Here is a 26,571-nt window from a genome sequence, read left to right as displayed (position 1 = left end):
CTAGAGGAGGGTGGGCATCATCCTCCCCCATGTTCTTGCAAGGTCCAGCCTCTGAAAAGGAAGTGAAAACTGACCAGAGAAGGATAGTCACCATAACGTAAAAGAATGAACGTATGCACCCCCCGGGCCCTGCCAGTATATACCCACTAGTTACTCAAGGCAGTGTGGACTGCAGCAGGCTTGATGGCGATGTTTTCAGTGCCTTTGGCACAAGCACCACCCAGGACCTTCTCTTGGATGTGCACAGTGAAGCGCCAGTAGCCCGGGACCTTCTGGCATCTTCCATGGCCTGCCTGCCAGTCCGATTGTCGGCAGCAGCCCAGAGCACTCACACAGCCCAGCAGCTCAAGAGGGAAATGATGAGCACTGCATGAGAGAGTCACTCTCAGAGACTCAAGATGGTCTGAGAGGAACTCCAGGGACTCGAGGGGAGGGCAGCTGCAGGCAGAGCCTGAGAAATACTGCCCGTGGCTCTTGATGCAATTCTCACCCTTGGCTACACCCCCCCCCAACCACCGCCCGTGTGAGGGTGTTATGCCCAGAATTTGTGATCCCCAAAGACCACTAGGGAGCCGAGTCCGATGCAAAAGCAAAAGAGCCTTTATTCGAGCTAGCTCGAGCTCAATCCCCTACCTGCACCGACGCAGAGGTGAGGATACCAGGGAGAGAGAGCGAGTTTCAAAAGCACAAAGGTTTTATTGGGGTCTAGGGGCAGTTGGTGAGGTAATGGCTGTGGCCTCAGCCGATTGGCTGGAGAAGGGTCGTGGCCTCGGCCGATTGGCTGGGGAAGGGTCGGAGTCCTGTTATGCAGGTCGCTGGGCATGTTTTGATCAGGAAGTTTGAAGGGGTGAGCGGGAAGTTACTCAAGGGGAGGAGGCGCGGTCTGAGATTTCTGCGATTTTCCCGGAAAAGGGGTCATGTCGGGGACATAGTCACTCAAGGTGGAGGACACAGAACAAGATGGAGTCGGCTGGCATAGGCCCTCCCTTTCAAGGGAGGGTCTCCCTGAGGAGTTTTGCTGCATTCAGAACAACTGGACTAAGATGCCTCCTAGGGAAGAGTTTGGGAGTGAAGGGGGCGACAGTCTGGATGCAGGAAGACATCCTAGCAGGTGGGGCTGGCGGCAGCAGCTGCCCTCCAGATGCCGGCTCTGCGTGGAGCCTCCCGGCGGGCGAGCAGAGCAGACAGAAACTGGCTGCTCGGCGGCAGAGAAAGCAGAAGACAGGAAGAGGCAAACCGCTTCTTGTCCCCACTGTCTATGCCTGGCCCGGACGGTTTGCCTGGCGCACAAGGACCCGGGATACGAGGCTGCTGGGCATGCAGTGCAGCCCTGGTGAGGTCGAGGAGGGGGGTGCAGCTTCTGTGTACCGCAGGGCAGTCCGAGGCCACGTCCCTGCTTGTCACAGCCTCGCCTGAAGAAGGGTGCAGGCTCTACTTGAGTCTGGAGTCCCATCCCCTCTCTTGCCCATTTCTCGGCATCATACCACCACCACCCACCCTCCCAGACCCCATGTGGCCAATGGGATGCAGCTTTTCAACAAACAAAACTGTATGCTTTTGCAGAGCTCAGAAACTGAACTCCAAAGCACACAAATGCTAGTCGTATCCCCCCCAACTGAAGGTTCCCCCAATACCAGCCCTCTTGGCCTCCTAAAGCCAGAGGGAAGTGGGCTCTTCTGATGTGAAATGATGTCTAAATGCAAGATGCACTTTTGAATGGAATCATACATGACTTCAAAGGGCCCATGTGAAACATGGGATGTGCATAGATGCAAAAGCATCACCTGCAGCCAAACCCTCCCAAACTGCAGGAGGAAATTCTTGCCGAAGGCCACTTACCTGGCACACTGGAGGCAAATCACGGACCTTGGACCGACTGTGGGAGTCAGGAGAACGGGGCAGGAGGGAGACGGGGAGGAATGGCCAGTCACCTCCATTTTCTCTCTCCGGGAGCCACATCTGGTGAAGAGAAACCATCCAGGATGAGGACGGCAGGTGTGGCCTAGGGGAAGGATTCCACATGTCCCTGTAACAATTAAGCCCACCCGAGTCCCTCCAACAGACCACTGTCCTTGGCTGCTTCAAACAGGATGGGACTCGGGGAACAAAAGAGGGAGACAGAAAAAGAGGAAGGTGAAGCCACTACCTTGTCTTTTCCATGGCACACTTGCCCCTGGACAGCCTGACATGTTTTCTGATAAGCAGAGAACTTTCTGACTTTTCCTACTGATGTTACTGACAGCCTGTAACCAGAGCTCCGACTTATCTTCTCACCTGAGCTGGATGGGGCTGGGGGCTGGGGAGTGCTGTTGACATTCAGGTACAGTCATTACAAGGCATCGCTGTTGCTTGAGTCTGGCCAAAACCAGTGCTTTCGCTGAGACCACAGGATAAGGGGGGCTTTGGAGGGGGCCTTAATGGCAGATGGTTGCTCCTTTGTAACGGAAGGGGAGGAAGAGTCCCCTACCTCTGGGAGTTGGTATCCTGCCTTAAGAAACTCATCCAAGTGACTCTGGAGAGAGGGGAGTTTTGCGGGCCTACCTGGTGCCATTGAGGACAAAGCAGCGGCATCTGCTGGAGCCCCTCCCCCCTCTACTCTGGTGTGGTTTTCATGTTGGGATTAGAAGCTTCAGGGCAGAGAAGCGCCAGTGAGAGGAATGTGGGATCTGGAGCTGAGCACATGTTTATTTTCTGTCCCTGCCTTTTGACCCTCTGGCTGGTGCTGGCAGTGGGTGTGACCTTAAGGGCATCCCTCAAGTTGTCTGGCCCCTCAGGCACCCACTTAGCCAACGTGATTTGCACCTTTGTTGTGGTAAACAAGGGAGACTCTCCAGCTTAACCTTCTGGATGTGTCTGAAAAGCCAGTTACTGTTGAAAGGCTCTTCAGTTTCTTTGAGAGTTAAAACAAATAGGGGGAAAATAAATTTGAAAGGGGGAAACATACTCTCTGAAGACAAGGACTTGTCAAATACTGGTGTAGAATTTTCCCTCTGAATCAATTATGTTCTTCTGTACAGATAACAGCATAGGGTAAGAGGAATAGAAATATTTACTGTTAAATATTGAGTACATAATTATTTAACTAATTAGCAATAGAATCATTAATTATAGGTGCATGTGCCTGGCGCATAGTTACGGTCTTCGTATATGGTAGACCTGATGTATTTTAACCCAAAAAATTCTAACCTCTTTTTTTTTTTTAATCTTCTTATGTAAAAGGCCACCTCTTGCTTTGTTCTAATGGTCTTTGGGACATCTTCTGGGTCTTGCCAGAAAGGCCCAGAAGCCTTAGCTTAAAGATACAGAAATGGGGGAGACCCCCACCACTGTTAAGCACTGAACATTGTTTTTGTTGAACAGAGATTCACATTGTACACTTTCTGGCTCCCTTTATCTGCTGATTCTCTGAAATAAACTTCCCCCCAGGAAGGAACATGAGACAGAAGACCAGCTCTGTACCTTCAGTAATGTTCACCTCCCCTTGTACAGATGGGAGCTGTTTGTGCAGAGGTCCAGAACCTGGCCTATGGCTAGAGCTTGGCAAATAGTTTAGTGCAGCTGGCCCCCTCCTCCCTCACGCTGCCTTGAGATGCACCTAGTTGAAGCTCAGCCTTTTCAGCGTGTGGCGTTTTCAGTGTGTGGCCTGATCCCCGGTGAGTCAAGCGACCCTCTACACTCATTTTCAGCCATCGATGGATGCATTGTGTTGTCTTAGTTGGCTGGGCCCTGGGAAGAGCCGGTCTTGAGAGACCTCTTCCTCTGTCCCAGCAACCTCTTCTTCCTCTTGTGGAGCAGGCACAGGGGCAGCCTCAGAGAGCCAGGGAGGAGAAATAGGTCTCCTGGAGCCTGCCCGCATCTCCATGCAAGGCGCCTACTTCCTCCTGGAAGGCTCTCCCTAGTCCCTTCAATTCAGATCCCTTCCAGTACTTTCTATGACCTCAGCCCACCTCTTCTTGTTTTCGACGGTTGCTGGATCATCTTTCTGAAACCTCTAGCCTGCTCGGGGCCAGCCCTCCCCAAATCTGAGGCTAGCTTTAGCTTTCTGACGGGCCTCTGTGCCTCACACAAGTCAGGTTATCTATGTGGGGCCCCTCCCCTTATCTTCTATACTCATTGCCCAATGGTTTTGGCTCATCTGCCCCACCCCACACCAGAACACATGATATATTGCCCTTGGGGGATTTTAGCGCCCACTCCCCTCCCCGCCCCCCCCCACAGGGAAGCAGACCCTGTGGCCCCACCTGCCGGCTAGGCAGCCATCTTCTCTGGAGAGATTATTTTGCCTTTTAGCTTCTGGTAGACACTTTTGCCTGTATCCCCTACCTTTTCTCCTTTACCAGTTCTCATTGTTCTTTCAGCATCACTAAGGATTCAGACTTTTGGGAAAATTAAAGGCCAGGGAAATATTAGGCTATTTCTGCTTCCTTTCCAGTCACATCCTTCTCTTGCTTGAATTGGGGTGGAGGGTGGGGATGCACAGAGGGCAGACTGACGAAAGGAAAAAGAACTCGAGAGAGCAGAACACTTTTGTGCAAGATAATCATCCAGCCCCACTCCTAATATGCAGTCAGCTTCTAGGAGTCAGCTCATCTTTCTTCTAGGAGCTCCTAAGAGGACTGGAGGGGGCAAGAGAGAGGGAAGGGGGAGGCGGGCCCCTCCCAGCCATGCACATATGCCTATTTTCCAGGATGAGTCCTTCTTCACCTTGGCCAGAAATTGATCCTGGACCCCAGATCCCACAGTGCTGAGCTAGTAAAGGGAGAGAGCCCAAGAAGCGGGCATAGAATGTGCTTCTGGACGTCCAGGGGGTAGCCAGGCCTGGGTGCATGTGCAGTCCAGTCCTGTGGCTAATTGGATCTCTCTCCCCACAGGAGCCCCTCACTTCTGCCACCAACCACCGTCCTCTCTGCCCAAGGGAGGAGGCAAACTCTGCTGGGCCCCACCTTGCTACTGCTGAGGCTGGAAGGAAATAACAAGTAGGAGATCAGCCGAAGGCATTCCTGGTCTCTAGTTACAAGAAGCTACCTCCCCACCCCTTCCTCAAAAAGAGACTGTCCAGGGGCGCCTGGGTGGCGCAGTCGGTTAAGCGTCCGACTTCAGCCAGGTCACGATCTCGCGGTCCGTGAGTTCGAGCCCCGCGTCAGGCTCTGGGCTGATGGCTCAGAGCCTGGAGCCTGTTTCCGATTCTGTGTCTCCCTCTCTCTCTGCCCCTCCCCCGTTCATGCTCTGTCTCTCTCTGTCCCAAAAATAAATAAACGTTGAAAAAAAAAATTAAAAAAAAAAAAAAAAAGAGACTGTCCAGTCCAGATGCGCAGTATTTCTAGAACAGGGATCATCCACAAATCAGGGAGAAAACTTGATCTGTTCCTGCCTAAGAAATAAGACGGTGCAGGTTCAAACCAAGAAGAATCATTTAGGACAGAAAAACAGTTCAGGTCTGCAAGAAACAGTGACGCTCTTTATTTTCTGTAAATTTCCCTTTCAAGACCCACCCTACTGGGAATGTGGGAAGTCCTACTGTGGTTGCTGGTTTGGGCTAGGATCCTGGGTCCCAGCGCCTTCCCCCAGGGCCCCTGGCCTTCTGTCGGGGCTGCCCAAGGGCTCCTCTACTGAGGCTCATCATGCTGTCTGTCCTTTCTCTCCAGGAGGCTGCATGCAGGCCCCCTCTGGGGAGACCCCAGAGTCTGTCCCTGAAAGGGCGGGCCTACGCCGGCCGACTCCATCTTGTTCTGTGTCCTTCACCTAGACCACGTCTCCTCCCCTTGAGTAACCTCTCGCTCACCCCTTCAAACCTCCTGATCAAAACATGCCCAGCGACCTGCATAACAGGACTCCGACCCTTCCCCAGCCAATCGGCCGAGGCCACGACCCTTCCCCAGCCAATCGGCCGAGGCCACGACCCATCCCCAGCCAATCGGCTGAGGCCACAGCCATTACCTCACCAACTGCCCCTAGACCCCAATAAAACCTTTGTGCTTTTGAAACTCGCTCTCTCTCCCTGGTATCTCATCGCTGCGTTGGTGCAGGTAGAGGATTGAGCTCGAGCTAGCTCGAATAAAGGCTCTTTTGCTTTTGCATCGGACTCGGCTCCCTAGTGGTCTTTGGGGATCACGAATTCTGGGCATAACATCCCCAACCTAAGGGAGTCTCCTCTTACTCAGGGAAGATACTTTCCCATCCGTGTGCTCCAATCTCCTCTGCTTCCTGTCACCTGAAATCCTCCTGTGGACCTGGCTTTTGAATCAAAGCAGCAGGAATATTCTTGCCATTATATTCCTCCCTGGAGGAAATGAAGCCAGAACCTAGGATCTGCTTGACAAAAGGCAAGGAGGGAAAACACAGAGAAGGAAGAGGAACTCATATACTGCATGGGATTGAGTCACACGTGGCTATCAGAAGGAGTTATAATTCCTGTTGTAATTGGTGACTAATAGAGCTAATCTTCTGTTCATCTTTTAATTTTGGCTTAACATTGTGATTTCTTGAGTCATTTTAAAGCATCCCCCCCCCCGCCCCTTAACAGAAAGTCTTACAACAAAGTAATCCCAAGCGAGGATTTATCTGTGGTATCCTCAGACAGACGGGTCAATCTTAAATATTATTACCCAGAAGTATGCTTTGGAGCCACTCACACACTCCTGCTCCCTAACTGGTCCTACTACACCTTCTTTAAGATGTGCCTCTTACAGAAAGCCCGATTTGATTGCCATGGTGCTCACTGATCCTCATGCCTTCTGAATTCCTAGCCCCCTTGTGAGAACTCCTTGTGCTTTTGAACAGAATCACATACCACCCTATTTTTATTCTTCCTCCAACCGAAGGGCAGGATTTTAGCATCCCAGAGCACATTGCACAGGGCTGCCTCACTGCACATGTGACATTCTTGTGGGCAGGAACCTTGCCATCCCTTGCCACTGTCCCAGGATCTCATACAGAGTAGGTTAAATGGTTGGTTGGATGGATGGATGGATGGTGCAGTCTTAACTAGCTACCATCACTGTTACCTATGTCTCTCTTTTTATTCCCCTCAACAATCATTCGGTGGAGAAATTGTTTCAGGCTTCTATTCATTTTTGGAAATAATGGAACAGGCTATTCTTTCTTTTTTTTTTTTAATTTTTTAATGTTTATTTTTGAGAGAGAGACAGAATGTGAGCAGGGGAGGGGCAGAGAGAGAGGGCTCCAGGCTTCGAGCTGTCAACACAGAGTCCGATGCGGGGCTTGAACCCACGAACAGTGAGATCATGACCTGAGCCGAAGTCGACGCTTAACCGACGGAGTCACCTAGGCGCCCCTACTTCTCTTCTTTTTATGGAATCAGAACAATGTTCTTTTGAGGCATAGGTTAATGTTCTACATAAAATATTAAAATGTACATCCATCAATTACGTTAGTGTTATGTGTATTTTCTGTTTCTTACATTTGTAACTAATAGTGTTGGTTCCAGAATGGTAGAGTTCTCTAAGGCTCTTCTTTTCAAAACAAGTTTATATCTTACAAAGTCTTACAGTTGTTCTTTGCCTCAGGTATTTGCAAATAACGCAGAAGAACCATTGTTGTAGGCAGTTTGTAGATAGCGTAGTTTACTATATTGGAAAATATTCTAATATTGTCATGTTCCAAGTGAGGAAAAAATCCTTATTTATCTTAAATGATTCCAAGTAATAATTAATGACCTTTAAAATTCATTTAGTAAATACGACTCTTTCAAATAGATTGTGTGACATTTTGTATATATACATTTTTTAGTTTTAGATTCTTATATTTTTAAATTTTTTTCTTTTTTAAATTTTTTTAACATTTATTATTGAGAAACAGAGCGAGACAGAGCATGAGCAGGTAAGGGGCAGAGAGAAAGGGAGACACAGAATCCAAAGCAGGCTCCAGGCTCCGAGCTGTCAGCACAGAGCCCGACGCGGGGCTCGAACTCACAAACCGTGAGATCATGACCTGAGCCGAAGTCGGACGCTTAACTGACTGAGCCACCCAGGAGCCCCTTTTTCAATTTATTTCTAAGAACAAGTCATTAAAATTTTGAAATATTTCCCACAAAGGCAGGATGGATGTTGAGCTGTGTGCCACCTCAAATTCACACAGCCAGGTGTACCCTAGCATTTTAAAACCACAGTAGTTTTGTGTTAAGGTTGTTTATACCACTCTGGTGCCTGTGATTGATGTAAGGTCATAGACGTGACCAGGTAAAAGTTGTCATTGGAGTCAGTGTTCTGTATCCAGAAATCTTCCAAGATATTTCCCATTTGTCTGGACAGCTACCCTGTGCTTTTGAATCCATCCAGGCTCCTCTTAAGTTCACCCCAGATTTGGGCTCTCTTCATCTGTTCCTACTCTCCACAGAGGCCCTTTACTCAACACCCATGGTTTGGGGTTTGCTATTCAACCAAAAAAATGTCTTTTTTTTTTGGATAAAATCCAACCACGTTCTGTGCACTGTGCCAGGCCCATGGAAACAATGAGCGAAAAAGATGTCCCTTCATGAGCTCTGGATACAGGGAAGGTGGACAAGGGGATCATTGGAAGGCCATCAATTCCGGTCCCAGAGGGGCAGAGAGATTTCTAGAAAACTGACTACAGCATGGTGGCCAAGAAATCGAGTAACCGTGAGATGCCTCTAGGGTTCTTAGGGCTAACTGGAGAGGAATTTGAGGGGTCGGATCCCCACAAAGCAGCTGCGCAGGACCAGAGAAATATTGTTTTGTGGCTGTTTCTAAGATCCATTCCTATGAGGCACAGCAGGAAGCCCTTTCCAATTATATCTGGATACTTTGGGGTTTTCTAAGAAACATATGTCCATTTACAAGAATTTTGGAAAACTCTTTAACCGTCAACAAAAGTCATCACACTGCCTTGCCTCTGTCCTCTGAGTGACTAATGCTACTCAGTTCTAAATGCATGCCCTCCTGAAGGAATGTGTTAAAATGGAGAGTAATGTCTTAGTATTGTTCTGGAAACAGTTCTGACCTCATGATCCCATGAAAGAATCTTGAGGACCTACGAGGGTCACTGGACCATATTTTGAAAACTACTAACCTTGGCTATAGTCTTAAAGTGGATTCTGAGAATGTATCTGGGTTGATAGGGAAGTAACTCTGTGATAAAGAGAGCTGCCTTGGGCACAGGAGTCAGGGGTGGTGACCCATTTGCCATATGTTTGACATCCCCACAAAGCATAATCCCTTATTTCCTAAATTCATAGACATTAAAACTGTATCTGTAGTAATGACATTGGTCTTAAAACAAATATTCCATCAGCATACATCTAAATGAGAGCTATCCTTCAGAGTAGTCATTTTAGAGTCTAGTTATTTCAACAACCATCACGGTAAATTTTAGAGTTCGTTGTAAAATACAGACCCAATTCATTACTTTGTAGGTAAACGGGGTTTTGACCAAGATGATACTTTAGGAGTGGTATAAATTGCTTATTTCAGGAGTCTTGGCTCCAAAAGACTTCTAAGTCATGAAAAAATTAAATCTGCCTTGAAGGATGCAAATGCGCTATCAATAAAGGCATTAAAATCACTTCACCAATAATTTTGAGTGTCTCTGTTTGTATCAGGCACAGTGCTCAGCGCTGGAAATGAAAGACCTAATTCCTGCCCTGAGGAGCTTATCTTCTGCGTCAAACTGTGGTCTCCTCCTCCAGCAAGACAGTGGGTTTCCTTCCATAGGCTCTGGCCTGATGCATGCAGGTAAGCGGGTGCTCGGCCAGGCAAGAAGCCATTCCCTAAAAGACCTGAGTATAGCTCCCGACCCAGCCGCTGTGAACCATGCTTGGCCCCACAAGAGAAAGGAAAACAGGAGAGACATTGGATTGGATCTTCCAGAAGGTCTTTGTTGCAATTTTCTGCATCATTGGAAAAAAAATTACATCATCATCAAATAAAGACAATAGCAGCACAGCTTATTGAAATGTTACAAGCAAATTTGCTTTTGTACTTTTCCTAAGAACATTACGAAATTCCCTCCTCCCCCCACCCCGCATTTTCAGTAAAATGCCTTTTTTTTTTTTTTAAAGCACCATGAAATCCTACAGAGAGAGAAATAGGTAAAACACCTCCACACAAGGGTTTTCATCATCACTGGGTCCCTTGCCTGTGAGTCTGGGACGGGAGAGGCTGGAGGCTGGTATGTGGGTTAGTTTGCATATCGCTTCTAGGTACCACTGCACCTTCCCCCTTCAAGCTCGGCACCCTGATGGCAAAGGAGAGGTTTTCCAGTTGCCCTCCGCAGCACAGGTCTGCTGTTTTGATGGAGCAGAGTCCTCTCAAGGGCTCTTTTTTTTAATGCACAGGGAACTATGAGAGATTTTTCACTTAAGAACCAAGAACAGAAGGTAGATTTCAAATTTTAGGCACCTGTGAAAATGATAATCACTTTCAGTAAAATCAGAGACGCTTCTTATTTCTCCTCAATGCCACTGCGCTGATGTCATGTGACCTAGGGACTGCCACAGGAGGACTGAAGTTTACATGGACTGCGGGCAAGTTGGTGAAGAAAAACACAGGTGGTTTATCGCGCAAAGACAGAGTGCAGGGCTTTGTTTATAAGCCATGTCCTCAACATGCTATCCCAAAGTTTCCATATGCAGAATACAGCATCGACAATGCCAAATTAAAGTCACCTTTGTTTCAGAGAGTCCCCATTTTTATTTTTTAAGACCATTGCTAACTAGCTCTTACACTAACTATACTGATGAAAGTTCTCTCTGCTGACACAGCCACCGTCTTTGCACATAGGTGCATCATCACAGAAATAACCTCCACTTGAAACATCAGCGGGATATGGAAAGCAAAGACAAGAAATGCAATACTGGTTTCTTCCTCATTTTTTTAGAGAGTCTCTGCACGTTTGTTTTATTTTCTTATGCCTTTCCTATGGTTCAGAAACCATGGTATACATTGGATGGTCTCCATTCTTACCCAATCCAATGAGTATAAATCTGCCTCACCCAAATTCTGGCTACATTCTCACTAATCCCCAAAACCAAGCACACAAATAGATGAGCGGCATTGACTCAGCCAGGAAGTCCTCCTCTCAGAGGGAGGAAGGAGGTGGTTTGCTAATGTCTAGTGCAATTAGGACTTTCAACATGGAACGGTCCCCCATAGAACCCAAGGCAGCCATTTCCAGTGTGTGTGTGTGTGTGTGTGTGTGTGTGAGAGAGAGAGAGAGAGAGAGAGAGACCTGTGTATAGTATATGAATTCATGAAGTAATCAAATCAAAGGGAACTTTTACTACATTTGACTGCAAATAGCAACAGCTTAAAATTCTTTAAATAATCTTAACGCCATGCAAAAAATGTCCGCATCGCCTGAGCCCTCCGGGTGACAGCCTGCTGTAAGGGAGGATAGAGTGAGCCTACACAGGGCATGATTCTAATTTGGACACCAGGCTCCCAAATACATCTGGTCTCCATCAATTACCCAGAAAACAAATCCCAAAGGGCAGGAGACTAAGCTCTTCTCTTAGCCTAAGATGAAGGGGTCCATTAGTCGGTATTTACAAACCCAGCTAATATGGTTCTTAATAAATTTAACAAACTCGTGGACCAGGGGATGCTTGGTCAGAATGCTGCAGAACTAAAAGGGACCTCGATGATTTTGTGTGTTCAGTTCCCTCGATGTGCTGATGAGGTAACAAAGTTGGATGCACAAGGACTCAGTTGCCCACCATCACAGGCTGGGACAGGGGAGCACAGACCAAGAGTCCCAGTCACCCCACCTGTAGGCCAGGAATACCCCTACCTACACACACATTAGGGCCCTACCCCAAAAGCACTAAGTTCTTAGAGTTTGCTATTGGGTGAGGAGTTGGTATGGAGCTCTAGTCTCCAAACCATCCCTCAGCTGTCAACAGTAAACCTCCAGATCTGTTAGGGAAGAAGAAATTGGTACCCAGTTACCAGGTAAAGCAAAAGTCACCACCCACTGAAGATACGGAACATGTGTTCTTCCCGTGTGCAAAATTGAGGCATTTATTCCAGGTTTATGTGGGCAGGGGGTGGGGCGCAGGCTGGAAGGGCAGGGCTGTGCTGACGTGTGTTTAGAATTTGTAGCAGTCTTGCTACATGCTATTTGGCCCCATCTTACAAGGGTGACATTCAAACAGCTTCACAACTAGCCTCCCCCCAGATCTTAGCTTGTACACACTAAGCAGAGTCCAAGCTCTTATTCCCTCTCAGCATCTCCTTTGGAGAGTATGTTATAGTTTGTCCAACACTGCATATTTAATGGATCAATCTCCACAGAGGGAGGGCTCTTCTTTGATTATATTCCTTGGGGCTTTGTCCCCCCCTGTACTCAGGGAACAGGTTATATTGGAGATTTTCCCACTCTCAGCCAAGGGCTGTTTTGGATCCCTCTGTATTTACTGTGATTTGACTCGTTTGGGGAAGCACACACCAACACCTGTTCCATTTGGTAGAATGTGCAGCTTAGTTTAGTGCTTTGAATTGTTTTATTCCTGCTGTATACGGAGTTCCTGCAAACTAAGCAAGTAAAGTGCAAAAGAGTGCTTTCAAAGGGCAGTTTTAACAATACAGAAAGTGTGGCGCATACAGCCTTCCCAAAACCCAAACCAAAATAATGTTTACGTAACTGCAAGGGTAACCCGCGAGGTCATGTTTCCGCAAAGACCTTGTGCCCTCTTGGTAACGGAGATCTTCTCCCCACCTCTGTATGCCGTGTCCATGAAACTAGAAAGACACACATGCACACACACACACACACACACACACACACACAAGAATGCATAACATGGACGCTATAGCAAAGTCAAAAGCAGACTTTGGTCAGACAGCCTTTGAATGCCAGCTCTACCACCTTCTTGCTGTGTGCCATTGGGTAAATTACTTAGCTTCCCTGAGCTCCCGTGTCCTCATCTGTATAGTGGGTTTATAACCACTTCTAGTACAGTGTTCCTGTGAGGTTTCAGCAAGCATTTAACGCCCATAAAGTGCCTAAATCTAGTGCCTGGCCCACGGAAACCACTGGATAAATGACAGGGAAGCCTCTTCGCCAGATTTGTCCGTAGGGTCTAGAATTTTTAACACATTACTATAAAGAAGGTGACAAGTAATACAGGGTGGATCGATATATAGTTTAATCAGGAAGGTTTTAACTTGTTGGAATAAGAAAGTCCCAGTTATCCACCAATGAAAACACATTTTGCAGGCTTGAAGGACTCCCCCAGTAAGAGCCAACGCCCACACCTGCATAAGCGTCGTTTCCTGTGTCTCTTAATGTGTGGACACAGGATGTCACCAGTGAGCCACAGCTCCAGCCAAGTGGAGGCATTAAACCAAATCTACCGTTGGACAGGAAGGGCCTCGTGAAAGTGATTCTTTTTTGGCTCCTTCCCAAAGGAAATGCCAGAACTTTAACTGGAGCCCAAAATTTGGGGCAGGGGGAAGGGGAGCTACATGTGGTCCAGGCATTTTGGGGAGACGGGCAGGAAGAGGTCTGCCCTGGTACCAGTGGTCAAGGATGTGGCGGATATAATTTTCCCCAGAAGTCAGAAAGCATTAGATGGTTTTGGGAAGTCTCCACTAGTCCTGTGATCTCTTGATTAAATCCACTCTGCGTGTGAATTGTGTGAAGCCCCCAACAGGCGGTGCTGAGCCTGGGAGGACTATAACCTGCAACCTCCTGGGTTTGCAAGTCCAAAGGCTTCAGAGTGTGGTCCACGTAGCTAAGTGTGAATGGCCAGCCAGTTATGCAAAAGGCTAAGGATGGTGAGCCTAGCACATATTTTGCCCTTTCTGATTAAAAAAAAAAAAAAAAATCATCAATTCAGAATCTTCTCAAAACCTATGACTAGCCACTCCCCCACTTTCCTTCACAATTTCAACCTCATGGCACAATCAATTATCAGGTGTTGCTATTGTTTGCCTTGAAACGATCGATCACACTGGGGTTCCAACTTTCATGAGTAGCAGGTGTGGGCTAAAGAAACAAGCAAGGAAAAGAAGTGATGCTTTCAAAATAAGGAACACCCAAACATAAAAGTGGAATGTTGTAAATATTTCTTTTAAGCATTATTTGTAAATGGCATTAATGGCACTTAAGCTGCAGGCAATTTTAAAACAATTCAATCTTCGTGTACAAGAGTTGTTGGGGGAATCTTTCTTTCGTTTGGAGATAGCAGGACTGGACCTCGTCACTATGTCTACCTTAAGACACCCAAAGGGACAAAAAGCCCTGAGATGGAATGATGCCATGGTCCTCCTTGGTATGTCTCAGACATGCAGGATGTCTATTTTTGTAAAAAAATTAGGATCAGCTAGACAGAACAGCAAGCCACTGGCATCATGCAAGGCAATTGTTTTGGTATTTTTCCCCCTCTTATCAAAACGACTTATAACCGAAGTTCCACTAGAAAAGTGAACGTGAACGTTTCAGAACCAGTTTATTTTCACCACTGCACCCACTGAGGAAAATGCATGATGTTGTGCCCGTAACCATGCAGCAAATGAGGCCGAGTGTCCGCCGATGCTCGCGGGTTCACTTTTTTCATCGTTCGTCAAAAACACAAAGTTCAGTAGGCTTCTGTCATTGGTTAAGGTGGTATTCCACAGTGTGATGCATTTGTGATTTTTTTTTTCTTTTGTAATGAGGAAAGCAATTGCACCTTTGAATACGTGTGCTCTGATCTGTTGCCAACAAATTCCACGTGCTCTCAGGTCCCACAGACGCTCATTTGGAGCCTAGAAAGAGTAGGTGCGCCCTGAAGGGTTTGTATCAAAACTCAAGCTCGGAGCAACATGCCAAAATGCCAACTCAGACCCTCCCTGCAGGTACTCGTTCACCCCCCATCTGGTCCCCTTCTGTGTGTGCACGTATCTCTAACAGTAGGTTCGGAAAATGAGACTCCACTTAGGAGACACATCTGTTCCTTTCAGAAGGCTGGTCTAAGGAATAGCTGCCCTTTTCTACATGCTGGGGCCGGGGTGGCACCACACGGGGGTGCAAGCACCGTCCCAGACACGCCCTTAACATTTGCGGCCACGACCTCCTGCGTGTGCGAACACTCCCCCAGTGTCCTGCGGCCGCCGCCAGAAGTGCAGTCCTTGTTCTTTGACTCCTTTTGGCAGAGCGATCTTTCTCATCTCAGTCGTTTATGGCACAGTGAAATATATTCTTCGATGCTATGTAATTTCGGACTAACGAGAAGTCTGTTTAAGGCACGTGTCTCAGGGTGAATATAAAAAACACGACGCTTGGTCAAGTCCAAGGTCCTCAGCATTTAGTTTCTCTCTTCAAGTAATGCGTTGTTCTCGAGTTCCTGGTCTCTGGTGTCCGTGGGGACCAGCCCGTTCTCCATCCCGGCCTGCTGCTGGATGCACTCAGTCAGCATGGCCGTGCTGGAGTGGTCCGAGTTGCACATCTTCTCCGTCTCCTCCTCCTTCTTCTCTTCGTCCAGGGAGTAATTCCGGAAGGTCTTGTAGATTTTGTGGACGTCCTCGGGCAAGGTCTTTTTGAGGTCCTTGTTTTTCCTCTTGGTGAGCTTGGAGGTGGACCCGAACTTGTTGATGATGTTGTCTTCCGAGGCGCCCTGCCCGTGTTTGTTGAGCTGCTCCGACCCCTTCAGGCGCAGGTTGTTGGGCCGGTTGTTGATGCTCTCCTGGGATGAGGCCTTGAAGCGGCCCGTGTCCAGGGCGGCGAAGACGGAGCGCTTCTCGGGGGACAGCATGTCCAGCGAGTGGGCCCTCTGGTCCAGGCCCAGGCGCCGGCGCTCCATGCTGCGGATGGTGGCCGCCCGCTGCAGCTTGTCGTGGATCTCCACGCTGAGCCGCCGCCGTGTCTCCCGGAACTCGGCCGTCACGTTGGCCTTCCACTCGGCCGCGTGGGCCTTGATTTCACCGACCTGGCCGGGAGACAGAAAGGCGACAGGATGAGAAAGTCCTCTCTCCGCCTGACTCGAGCCCCCACCCGCCCCCAGCGCCCACAGCCCTTGGATGTCCTGATGGGAAGGCTGGCTCAAGGGAGGCCGGGAGATGGGGGAGCACAGGCCCAGGGGGAGGGAGGGGGGGATCAGGGAGTTACACTTGCTAGAGAAGCCGCCGGCAGGAGCCTGAGATGTGGAGGCGGTGACTGAACGGGAGGCAGAGCTCTCTGCGGGAGATATCACTGTTGGGAGGTAGACAGGCTTGGGTTCCTGTTACGCACCCACCCCTTTGTTAGTTGTATGGCCTCATCCCTCCAACATAAGTGGGGTAATCATGTCTAGCTCACGGAGCTCTTGGCGTTATGTGAGACAGAGAGAGACATTCCCAGGAGGAAAGCACCAGGGGGTGCAAAGCAGATAGATGTTCAGGGGGTCCTTGGCCCTTCTCTGTTCCCCAGTGCTCCTGTCTGGGAAGGGTGATCCACCTGTCCCAGTTAGACTAGGACTGTCCCGGTTGTAAAACACAGAGTCCTGTGTTCTGCAGTCCTGGACAACCTGGGGACCGTCGCTCACCCTGTATCTGGGCCACACGGTCGTGTGCTGTCGAGCTTACTCTGGTTTAAGAAGACCCTCCAGAGCACCTGGTGACCAAACTTTCCTGGTCATGTTCTGCAAAAGCCCACAGAACGTTCTTCCTCCAGAGTGAAGTTTTCGCAGGAGGATCAATACCAAATTTCTCGGCTCTCATTCAGCAGCACCGAGACTAGTAGTCCCATGTCTTTCTATACGGATGAGCAACTAACTCAGAAGTTTGCATTTTTGCATTTAGGAAAGTCAATATTGATGTGGTTACTTTCACTATGGCTCATTTTCAGCAGGTCAGTTAGCTCTCTGGGGGATCGGACTGAAGACTACACTGACAGTGTTTATGCAAGGCAGGAAAATTTAACACTTGGGCCCGGGAATGATATGGGAAAGGAAATATTCCCACACAGTAACTTTCTCCTGGGGCCTTCTGTATAGAATGTCTGTCTTCTAGGAAGTGAGCAGGTGCCCTTAAAGAAGCTGTTCCTCTTTTTCTTTCTTTCTTATCTCCCTTCCATTCTTTAGCTCCTTTCTTCTTCTCTTGCCTGCCTTTATCTTTTCCCCTCTTCCTAGAAGAACTACATGGACATTGTTTTTAACCACAGAATCTACCTTCTCCTCTTATGTCTTTTCTTGCCTTTGTTTTCACGCACATTTACATGAGGGAGTAAAGGCTGCGTGTCTTGGACACACGGGTATGTCTGTTTCTATAGATCTGATAACCGAGAGGGGATGATGGTGAAAGGGACCCCTTGTGTTTGCTTCCTCATGGCTGGCCACTATTGAAGGACTTCAGTCTCAGGGAACCAAGAAGGATTCATAGTATTTTATTGCATTTCCATATAGACCCCAAGACCTGAAGGACAGGCCATCTTTCTCAAGCTTTTTAAAAACGTTCTAAACCTCTCCCTCCAGTCTGCACACCAGCCTCAGCTACAGCCTACCCCTGCTGACAATCGCTGTTTGGTTTTTTTCTTCCTTTTTCCCTTTTCATTTTTTAAAAAGCAGTCATCGTTTACTAGTCTTTCCCGGATCTCTGGCCCGGTGAGTCACCAGATGTTCTCACCTGCCGAAAAGGGATCCAGAAATAACTGCTATTCCGTTGACCTTGGCTTTTAGGGAATGCTTCAAAAAGAGGAAGCCACAGGGGCCCTCCGTTTATTTAAGAAGCCCTTGTGCCCATAGAAGAGAGACAGGTAATTCTTGACATGAGCTAATCTGATCTCAGGAACGTTCATAGAATTTGGAAGGAGTCCTACCTCTTCTTTTGTCTTTTTGGATAGAACCCGTAGCCAATCTCCGATCATACTGAGGACGGCTGCAAAGTAGGCAAGGCCAACAAGGATCCAAAACCACACTAGGGGCTTATACCACTCCCGGTAATTGATCCCAGCGTTTCCCCCTGAAAACAACCAAACGTTATTTTAACCAGGGCCTAGCATATGGTCTTTACAGAACAAACATATTCTGGTCCACATGGCAGAGATGTCTTCCCATCACCATCTGACACGCAGCTGTTAGGCCTGCTGTATACAAGAGGTGACAGGCAAGGAAAAGATTTGTCCCTTCCCTAAAGGAGCCTGGCCTGTGGCTTAATTTCCTTTCATACACACATATTTTAGAGGGAGAGAGAGCACGTGTGTGAGCAGGGCAGAGAGCAGAGAGAGAGAGACTGAGAGGGCTCAATCCCACCACTCTGGAAACATGACCTGAGCCAAAATGAAGAATCAGACACTCAACTGACTGAGCCACCCAGGCGCCCCAACTCTCTTTGATTCTTGACCACTAACAGTAACACCCATAACAAAAACTTTTCAGGGACACCTGGGTGGCTCGGTTGGCTAAGCGTCCGACTCTTGGTTTCAGCTCAGGTCATGGTCTCACAGTCTGTGAGATGGAGCCTGCATTGGGCTCCACACTGACAGCCTGCCGCCTGCCTGGATTCTCTCTCTCCCTCTCTCTCTATCCCTCGCCTGCTCATGTGCACACACTCTGTCTCTCAAAATAAATAAACAACAACAACAGAAACGTGTCAGTGGCCAGTTTGGTCCACTTCTTCTCAACCTTGGTTTGACAGTGAAAGACATGAGCGAGATGGACAACAGCTCAGGCCCAGCCATCAGTTTTTTTTCATAAACTCCTTTAAATGTAATAAAAATAGGGACGCCCGGGTGGCTCAGTGGGTTAAGCGTCCGACTTCGGCTCAGGTCATGATCTTGCGGTTCATGAGTTTCAGCCCCGCATAGGGCTCTGTGCTGACAGCTCGGAGCCTGGAACGTGCTTCGGATCCTGTGTCTCCCTCTCTCTCTGCCCCTCCCCTGCTCACACTCTGTCTCTCTCTCAACAATAGATAAACACTTAAAAAAATTTTTTTAATGTAATAAAAATGAAGGATCAATCATCCCAAATGGCTTGGAACCATTTCCCCCTTAACACACGCATTTACTAAGAGCAGAGTGGATGTGAGGAAGTAAAATTAGACTTAATGGCATCCTTGAGACTTTGATCCTCGCAGTAGTGATTTCACACTAACTGAGGGATGGTGTTTACACGATGCTAATCCAAAAGGTCAATCAGTCTGAGTAATTAGAATCACCGTGCTCGAGCTAAAAGGCCAGCGTGTCCAATCCCTTTATTTTATATGTAGGGATTACGGTAGAAATCTATCAAACCAAATCGGCCAGCTGCCTGATGGCATTGACCGGCTGTTCCGTTGAAAGGACCAGTCATTTATTGCAAATAATTAGCCTGTTTCTTCTCACCCTCCTACAGGCCCTACCAAAAGTAGCCGTGTAAAATAGGCTCCAACCTCAGCGCTGTCTCCTGAAGAAGTGAAGAAGTTCCATGACATGGCTGCTATCAGCCTGCCTCTCACCCTGTGACACATTGTTGCCCCGTGAGGCAGGCAGGCGGCCATTTCTAAATTTTTTTTTTCCTTAATATTTATTTTTAAGGAGGAGAGAGAGACAGAGTGTGAGCAGGGGAGGGGCAGAGAGAGAGGGAGGCACAGAGTCTGAAGCAGGCTCCAGGCTCCGAGCTGTCAGCACAGAGCCCGATGCGGGGGCTCGAACTCACAAACTGAGAGATCATGACCTGAGCTGAAGTCGGACGCTTAGCCGACGGAGCCGCCCGGGAGCCCCCAGGCGGCCATTTCTAAGGCAACTGAACATTAGCAATGTATGGGTAATTAAGGTGTTACACGAGGAGTGATTACTAGTCTTTCCCACTGAGTGGTGGTTGCAACCTCATCGAGCCCCACGGAATCCAGTCTGAGCTCTTATGGTCTCAGTAATACCTCCCAAAGGCACGTGGGCAGGCCCTGTGGCCTGTGGCTCCTGTCAGTGGGACCGAACCCAGGGTGCAGGGCAGCCCACAAGGCCTCAAGATCTCCACAGCCACTGCCATTTCTTAACATGAGAATTCCAAACATCGCTAACGGGCTCTGGGGCAACCACACTTCGGTCTGGTTCAGCTGCCTTTGTTTGTTTTTTTTTTTTCCTTTTAGGCAACGCTCCCCCCCCCCCCGCCCCCCCCACCCCCCATAGCTTTCTCTAGGGTTCCTGCAACAGTAAGTGGTTTCTGAGGTTCATTTCCGCGCTGGGCGGGAGAATCGTGCAGCTCGGTCCTCAGCGCCTGGGGCGGGGGGAGGAGGGGCTTGCCGACGGTAAATATTGACCTCAGCAAATCACCACCGCCCGCCAAAGACTGCCACTAGGGTGCGCTAGCAAACAACACAAAAGGCACCCTTTGGTGGATTCCTTTCTCAACCGCTTGTCTGGAATTCAGAGCTCCGTGTGTGCGCTCCCATTGAGGGTTTCGAAATGCTCCGAAGTTGTTAGGCTGTCCCAAAGGAAGTCGGCTATTAAAATAAGCCAGCATTTAATCCTGCATGATGACCAACGTTCCGATTATATTTCTAGAAGTGATGCTGACTCAGAGCAACTATCAACTCTTGCTGATGCACCTTTTTGAAATGGTCGGGCCTCTTCCCTGTTGCTAAGCTTGTGACAAATTTCATGCCTTAAAGGCATGCATCTTTGGACCACAATCTACAGAAGTTCTGGAAACCCAAATTTAGGAAGGCCTGGTCCGCTCGCAGTCAGCACTGTGAATTATAAGAGACACCCTGTCCGTGGAGACCTCAGAACAAAAGAAATAAGGCTTTGTAATCAACAGTAAACAAGGGAATTAAACCAGCGCCAGGCCTGTGACTGTGGGGGTCATGCCCTTGCGAGGTAAGTAAAGATAAAGTCAAGTGCCGGTATGTGCTAAGTGCTCTCAATCCATGGGGGGTAATAAGAAGAAATAATAAATCAAAATCAGTGGCAGGACCCCTTGAAGCACCAGAGGCCCCTCTCATTTTGTCCTTGCTCCTCCCCTCCCTCCCCTTCCTTCGGGGGAGGAAAGACACCAGCTGGGCAGTGTTCCCTAATAAGGGCAGTCACTGTGGGTTAGAAGGTAAAGAACATGCATGACCTTTCTTCTCTCCCATCCACGATGAAGAGCAGGGACCCATATACACATCATAATGTTAAACAAGTCACACATTTTCTTTCCTGGGTTATCTTTAACTTTTTTACTTAGAACCAACATATGCAAAATCATTTAGGTTGGCCAACTGTATTCATCTAGGATCTAAATAAATCAAAGCTACCTCTTTCTGACATTTTTACTGAAGCAGCAAGGCTCTAAATAAAGTCCCATCACACCGGCCAACCGAGAACATTCATGTGCATTAAATCTGGGGCTCATTTATTTCATTTTCTTTTTTATTTTTCGGTCAATCAGTGCTGTTTTGTAAAATGGAATTCATATTACTTTACAGATTCATATTCACCTTTCAATTAACATGAAAGCCTTGATTCAATAATATTAACAAAAGTAGATAGTAGGTATTTATACATTGACTCTAATGTGAATAGATTATAATAGTTTTGGTTTTATAAGATCACAATTTATAACAATAAAATGTAAGATATTCAATTACGTTATTGTCAAATGTCATCTTTTTTAATGTCAGGCTTCCCTGCATTTTCTTGCATTGTATAATTAATTATATGTAAACAGATAACCTGGGGGTTGCCTGAATGGCTCCAAGTCTGACTCCTGATTTCTGCTCAGGTCATAATCTCACAGTTCATGAGTTCAAGCCCCTCGTCGGGCTCCTCACTGACAGTGCAGAGCCTGCTTGGGGTTCTCTCTCTCTCTCCCTCTCTCTCTCTCTCTCTCAAAATAAACTTCAAACAAATAAACGGATAACCTAAATTCAAATTAAAACTTTGCTGATCACTAAGTAAATAAATTTTTAAATTTTATATTCCAAGGCTCTGCTATTTGTGCCCCAGATTAGCAGATTAACAGGCTGAGTCGAGCAGGTGTTTAGAGAGAAGGTTCGTCACAGGTGTCCTATAACAGACAGTCCAGCAGACAGCCCAGGACTAACACCGAGCGCACCTGGAAGCACAGACCAGTGCGAGCCATGCCCTGGGGGAACTTACAGAAGTTTGTGAAATCGTCCCAACGGGTTCCCTGTGGTTTCTCTCCGGAGCTTCAGGCCTCTGCTCGGATGGCATGAAGTGACTCCTGACCCAAGGCGAGGAGACGCACAGTGACTGTGCATAAGGAAAGACTGGTGGGGACCCAGACCCCCGGCTTTTGTAAGTTTGTAAAGTTTTTAATCACTTTGACTTTGCAATGCTTTGTCCTTAGGCAATAAAAAGGAAGAAAAAAAATATAAAAACTGCTATTTTTTACAAACTGGACTGCAGTCTTCATCTGCCCTGCTGTAACAGCTAGAAGACCCCTAGTAGCCTGGAATGAATGTGGAGGCACCCAGGCACCTTTTGAAAAGACTTCAGTATCCCCTCCAGAATGTCCTGCTTTCCGGATTCCCAGATCCCTGTCATCCTGGCGAGCACCATACTCTGTGAGGAAACCAAGGTGCTGCCAGGATCATGTGTCAAATAAAGCATGGGAGGCCCATGATCTCAGCGTGCAAATGTCTATGCAGCTGCCTAACCGGGAACTGGTGAATAACACACACATACACACACACACACACACACACACACACACACACACCACTCAAACATGTTGAGCCTAGGACAGAGTTGTTTAATCAAAGCGTTCACTTCTTGGAGTAGGCAACGATCCATTGCCCAACCCCCTAGAATTATCTGTTAGGACACAGAAGGATGGCCTGTTTCTCTCTCTTTGCCTTCCTACCACACTCTGGGAAAGCCATACATGTAAGAAGCCAGATCTCATTTCCTTTTCAAACTCCCTGTCCCCGGATGAAATCGATGGTGGTTTTCTTTTGCTTCTATAAACATAGTTCATTGGCATTGACTTTCACAATGAAGGCTATTGCTTCTAAAATATACATTCATGCAGAATCCGTTAAATTTTACTCCCTTGGGACGGGTCTCGGCTTCTACTAGTCAGCTGAGTCCTAAATTTTGTGCCCAGGATAACTTTTGTGGGGACCACGGCCCTCCCCTGGGCAGCATCAGGAAGCCTAACCCACAGATGGCTGCAGGCTAAACTCTATGCTAATCTCCCCGAAGTTCCTTATTTGCCACTTGCTAATACAGTCTTTATCAATTCATTCAAGGAGCTTTAATGCAAATCATAAGTCTAACATTCAATGAGAAATTCATTTCACTCATGCATAATTCATATGATGATAAGGGCAATGAACATCCTGGGGAGGAAGGGGCCGGCTTTCTTTTCACACCAGAATCTGCGGCTTTTTATATTACATGGAACCACGGGCTTGAAATGAGTCCATGCACAGCAGCAGTGACATTGAGATGTTTCCATTTGCTTCTCCCATAACGTTTTTTCTGGTGGTTAAAAAAAATTTTTTAGTGTTTATTTGTTTTTGAGTGGGGGGGGGTGGAGGAGGGGCAGAGAGAGAGGCAGATACAGATCTCGAAGCGGGCACCAGGCTCTGCACTGTCAGCACAGAGCCAGGCACGGGGCTCAAACTCCCCAACTGTGAGCGGGAGACCTGAGCCGGAAGTCAGACACTTAACCAATGAGCCACCCAGGCGCCCCCTGGTGGTTGTAAAAAGCACTGTCAACAGAATATTCTCCCCGCTGGGGGCCCTGGTGACTGGGATGCCCAGGGAGCTTACCTGCCACAAAATCACCAAAGCCTACTGTGGTGAGAGTGACCACCACAAAGTAAATGGACTCCAAGGCTGTCCACCCCTCGATATATTTGAAAATGACAGCAGGGATCGTCACAAATACAATACAGCCGGCCAAGATGAACAGGATGGTTGAGATGACCCGGATCTTGGTCTGGCTCACTTGCTTTTTCTGGGAACAGCAAAGCAGAAAGATAGGTCAGCTTTATCACCCTGGATTCAGAGGACAGAGAGGCACAGAAAAAAATGTATTATGTCAGTGGCTTTTCACCTTTCTTCAGTCATGGGCAACTTTGGGAGAACCAGAGGAAGGAAGGCTGTGGACCCTCTCCTAGAAAAACGCACGGACAGAAGTTTTCAGATGCTCTATAGGTGGCTCTTGGACCCCAGGAAGGCTGTTCATGGACCCCGGGTCAAGAAACCATGGACCGTGGGTCAAGAAACCCTGCTTAGGTCATGCCTTGAATGTCCTTCAAGTGGTTCCAAATGCTGATTCTAACTTCCTCGCTGGTGCGAATATAATTATTCCCCAGAAGGGGTTGCTGCCATTTCTCACGTATTATCGACCCTCCTTTAGGAGGGCACAGGTTTGGAGCTCTTTCCACAGTGGCAGTGATGGACTTGGCACCGAGTTTCCCTTGTATCAAAGGGAACGTGTTGGGGAAAAAAACAAAAACAAAAACAGCTGGCCTGAGAAAGACTAAAATGTTCAGAGGACAAGGAAAACACAGACACCCCCATACTCATTTGAGACAGACTCCAGCTTCTTCACCCTCCTTCCCTGCTGAAGTGGTACGTTTATAACATACTTTTCTTTCAAAACACATGTGTTTGAGCTAGCGCTACGGCGTGTTTAGGCTGTATTATCCACCAAAGACAGACAAAAGTCTAAGCCAGAATGATGGGGTCACTGTCGAAAATGACAGGAGCTTCATTTCAGATCAGCTTCTCAAGGAGCCAGCAGGAGGTGAGAGCATTTAGATTGGGTATTAGACTGACGTCACTCAAAGAAACAGTGCCAACGGAGTCCAGAGGTAGACTGGAAGCATCATTGGTATTCCCCTTGAATGCACTCAAGACAACACTGGCATTGCCTCTGGACTAAATGATCTTTAAGGTCTTCTCAAAGCTCCCAGGACTGGCATGTCAATTGTCATCAGGGGGCCCTAGCACTATAACCCAACCAAAACCATGTAATACCAGAATGAATGGGCCTTTCTACACCACCTAGATTGATGTTCTGCAAAAATACACCACATGTGGGGCACTGGATCTAGGAAATCCTTACCATGTGTTCTGTTTCCTATTCATTGCCTTCTGGTGAATTAGAAGGCAGAGAACCTCAGAGCCCAGAGAGACCTTTGCATTCATACACCTCATTTTATAGACGCAAAACCAGAAGCCAGGAGGGGTTGAGGGACCAGCATAAAATGATTTTGCTAATTAGAGGCAAAGCCAAGATTAGACTTCTGATGTGATTAACTCCCAGTCCAGTGCCTATTGATGGAACCAGACTTCAAGTTACTCAACAATTTCCCAGCTCGAACAAAGTTGCCAGAGTCCCCCCCGCCCCGCCCCTCCAACCTACCCCCTCATAACAAAATCAACCAGACTAACCCCCATGAAGAACAGGCCATCCTGCTTCCCTTCTAGAAAGGAAGACTGAGAATAAAAAAGTGTTACTATGTGATCTGTCCGGGAATTCCTAACCTTCAGTAATAAGCAGTGACATCTTCCCAGGACAGAGAGAGTCAATTGTGTCTTCTAAGATGAGCCACTTGGGTCAACCATGGAAATGCCAGTCAAGAAGATGACTAGGTTTCCCCTCCTTCCATCCCCTCCTCCTCAATTGAGGGAGAAAGGATGGTGTTGCTTGTTCAGTGGAAATTTTCAGGGATGAGGAAGCTGAAAGGAGGAAAGGCTGCTGTCCGCTCTAATCATGCCTCAGAAACATTCAGCCCCACCTGACTGGGGTCCCAGTCCCAGGTATGCTCAACGCGGCAAAATGGAGGACACAGGGCAGTCAGTAAGAGCAGTTACAGTGGAGAACATATTTTGGCACAAATCTAAGTCAGCACGATTTCCACCCCCGTTCTGGGATCAGTATATTCCCTAAAAACACACAAGAAGACCCAAAGAAATACAATCCTTCCTTATGAAAAGTAGTCATGTGCTCTAACTCCCAAGAGGACATTCAGTGTATAAAGTGGGAACAGGGAAAAATTATTTGATCCATGCTCTTACATGGTCCCTTCCTCATCTCCTCAGAAAAGCCATCTGGAAAAAAAAAAGTGATAATTTACTGATATTGTTGAAACTGCAAATGAAAATTCCAAGTATTTTTGCACGGAAGTATTGTGACCAGATAAATCACTTGAGAACCACGGGAATGTCTTCCCCATCTCATAAATTTCCAGACTGGATATGATAGCAGGACTGGGTGAGGGCAGTTGAGTCCCTCTGAGAATCCAGGAACTTATGTATCACTGGCCTAGTTTTGTTTATAGATGTATATAAAAATCCAAAGCCCGAAAGGAGATTTCGCCATCAATCATTAAATTCATCTAATTGCTGGCAATGGACACACCATTCCCCCCCCCCCGCCACACACACACCATAAATTGTCCTCCACAAACGCATAATAAAAGTAAAGTGAACTAAATGTTTGTGAGACACTTGTGAGGTCATAAATTAGGGTGGGGACACAACTGTGACCCACATGAGGCTGAGGTTGGCAAAGGAGGACTGCAAGTATGTGAAAGCTGGGGGACATTCCCCAGCTCTCAGAGGTGGGCAGAAGGGACGATGGCACAGGACAGGATTCGTTTCGTGGCAAAGAGGGAGATATGTAACAAAGGCTAAATAGTGGTGTCTTAAATGTATTATCTGTTGGAGAGTTTATCAGCAAGGTAAACATTTCACCAC

At 47.7% G+C, this 26,571-nt stretch overlaps 2 protein-coding genes across 3 annotated transcripts in view; one reads left to right on the top strand and one right to left on the bottom strand.

Annotated features, from left to right (window-relative positions):
• The window catches only part of GPR65 (G protein-coupled receptor 65), a 146,266-nt gene extending 136,274 nt beyond the window's left edge, over nt 1-9,992 (top strand). Inside the window, exon 5 of one of the 2 annotated variants that reach the window (XM_047080263.1) lies at nt 9,578-9,992. The gene's annotated coding sequence lies outside the window, so the exon portion shown is untranslated. Of the gene's footprint in view, nt 1-4,871; nt 5,054-9,577 lie in introns of those variants that run through there. The other variant, XM_047080264.1, reaches the window with a different exon arrangement.
• Nucleotides 9,993-15,265: 5,273 nt separating this feature from the next.
• Nucleotides 15,266-26,571, bottom strand: part of KCNK10 (potassium two pore domain channel subfamily K member 10) — a 122,320-nt gene continuing 111,014 nt past the window's right edge. Inside the window, exons 5-7 of the mRNA XM_047079809.1 lie at nt 23,632-23,818; nt 17,752-17,894; nt 15,266-15,886 (exon numbers count right to left, since the gene is read on the bottom strand). Coding sequence (XP_046935765.1) covers nt 15,266-15,886; nt 17,752-17,894; nt 23,632-23,818 — 951 coding nt within the window. The remainder of the gene's footprint in view (nt 15,887-17,751; nt 17,895-23,631; nt 23,819-26,571) is intronic.

This window comes from Lynx rufus, unplaced genomic scaffold, assembly GCF_022079265.1.
Source record: "Lynx rufus isolate CCGP_SWC_20201006 ecotype Redwood Valley unplaced genomic scaffold, mLynRuf1.p SCAF_17, whole genome shotgun sequence".
Lineage (NCBI taxonomy): Eukaryota > Metazoa > Chordata > Mammalia > Carnivora > Felidae > Lynx > Lynx rufus.
The sequence above is the reverse complement of the archived record's forward strand: the minus strand, read 5'-3'. Positions and strand labels throughout refer to the sequence as shown.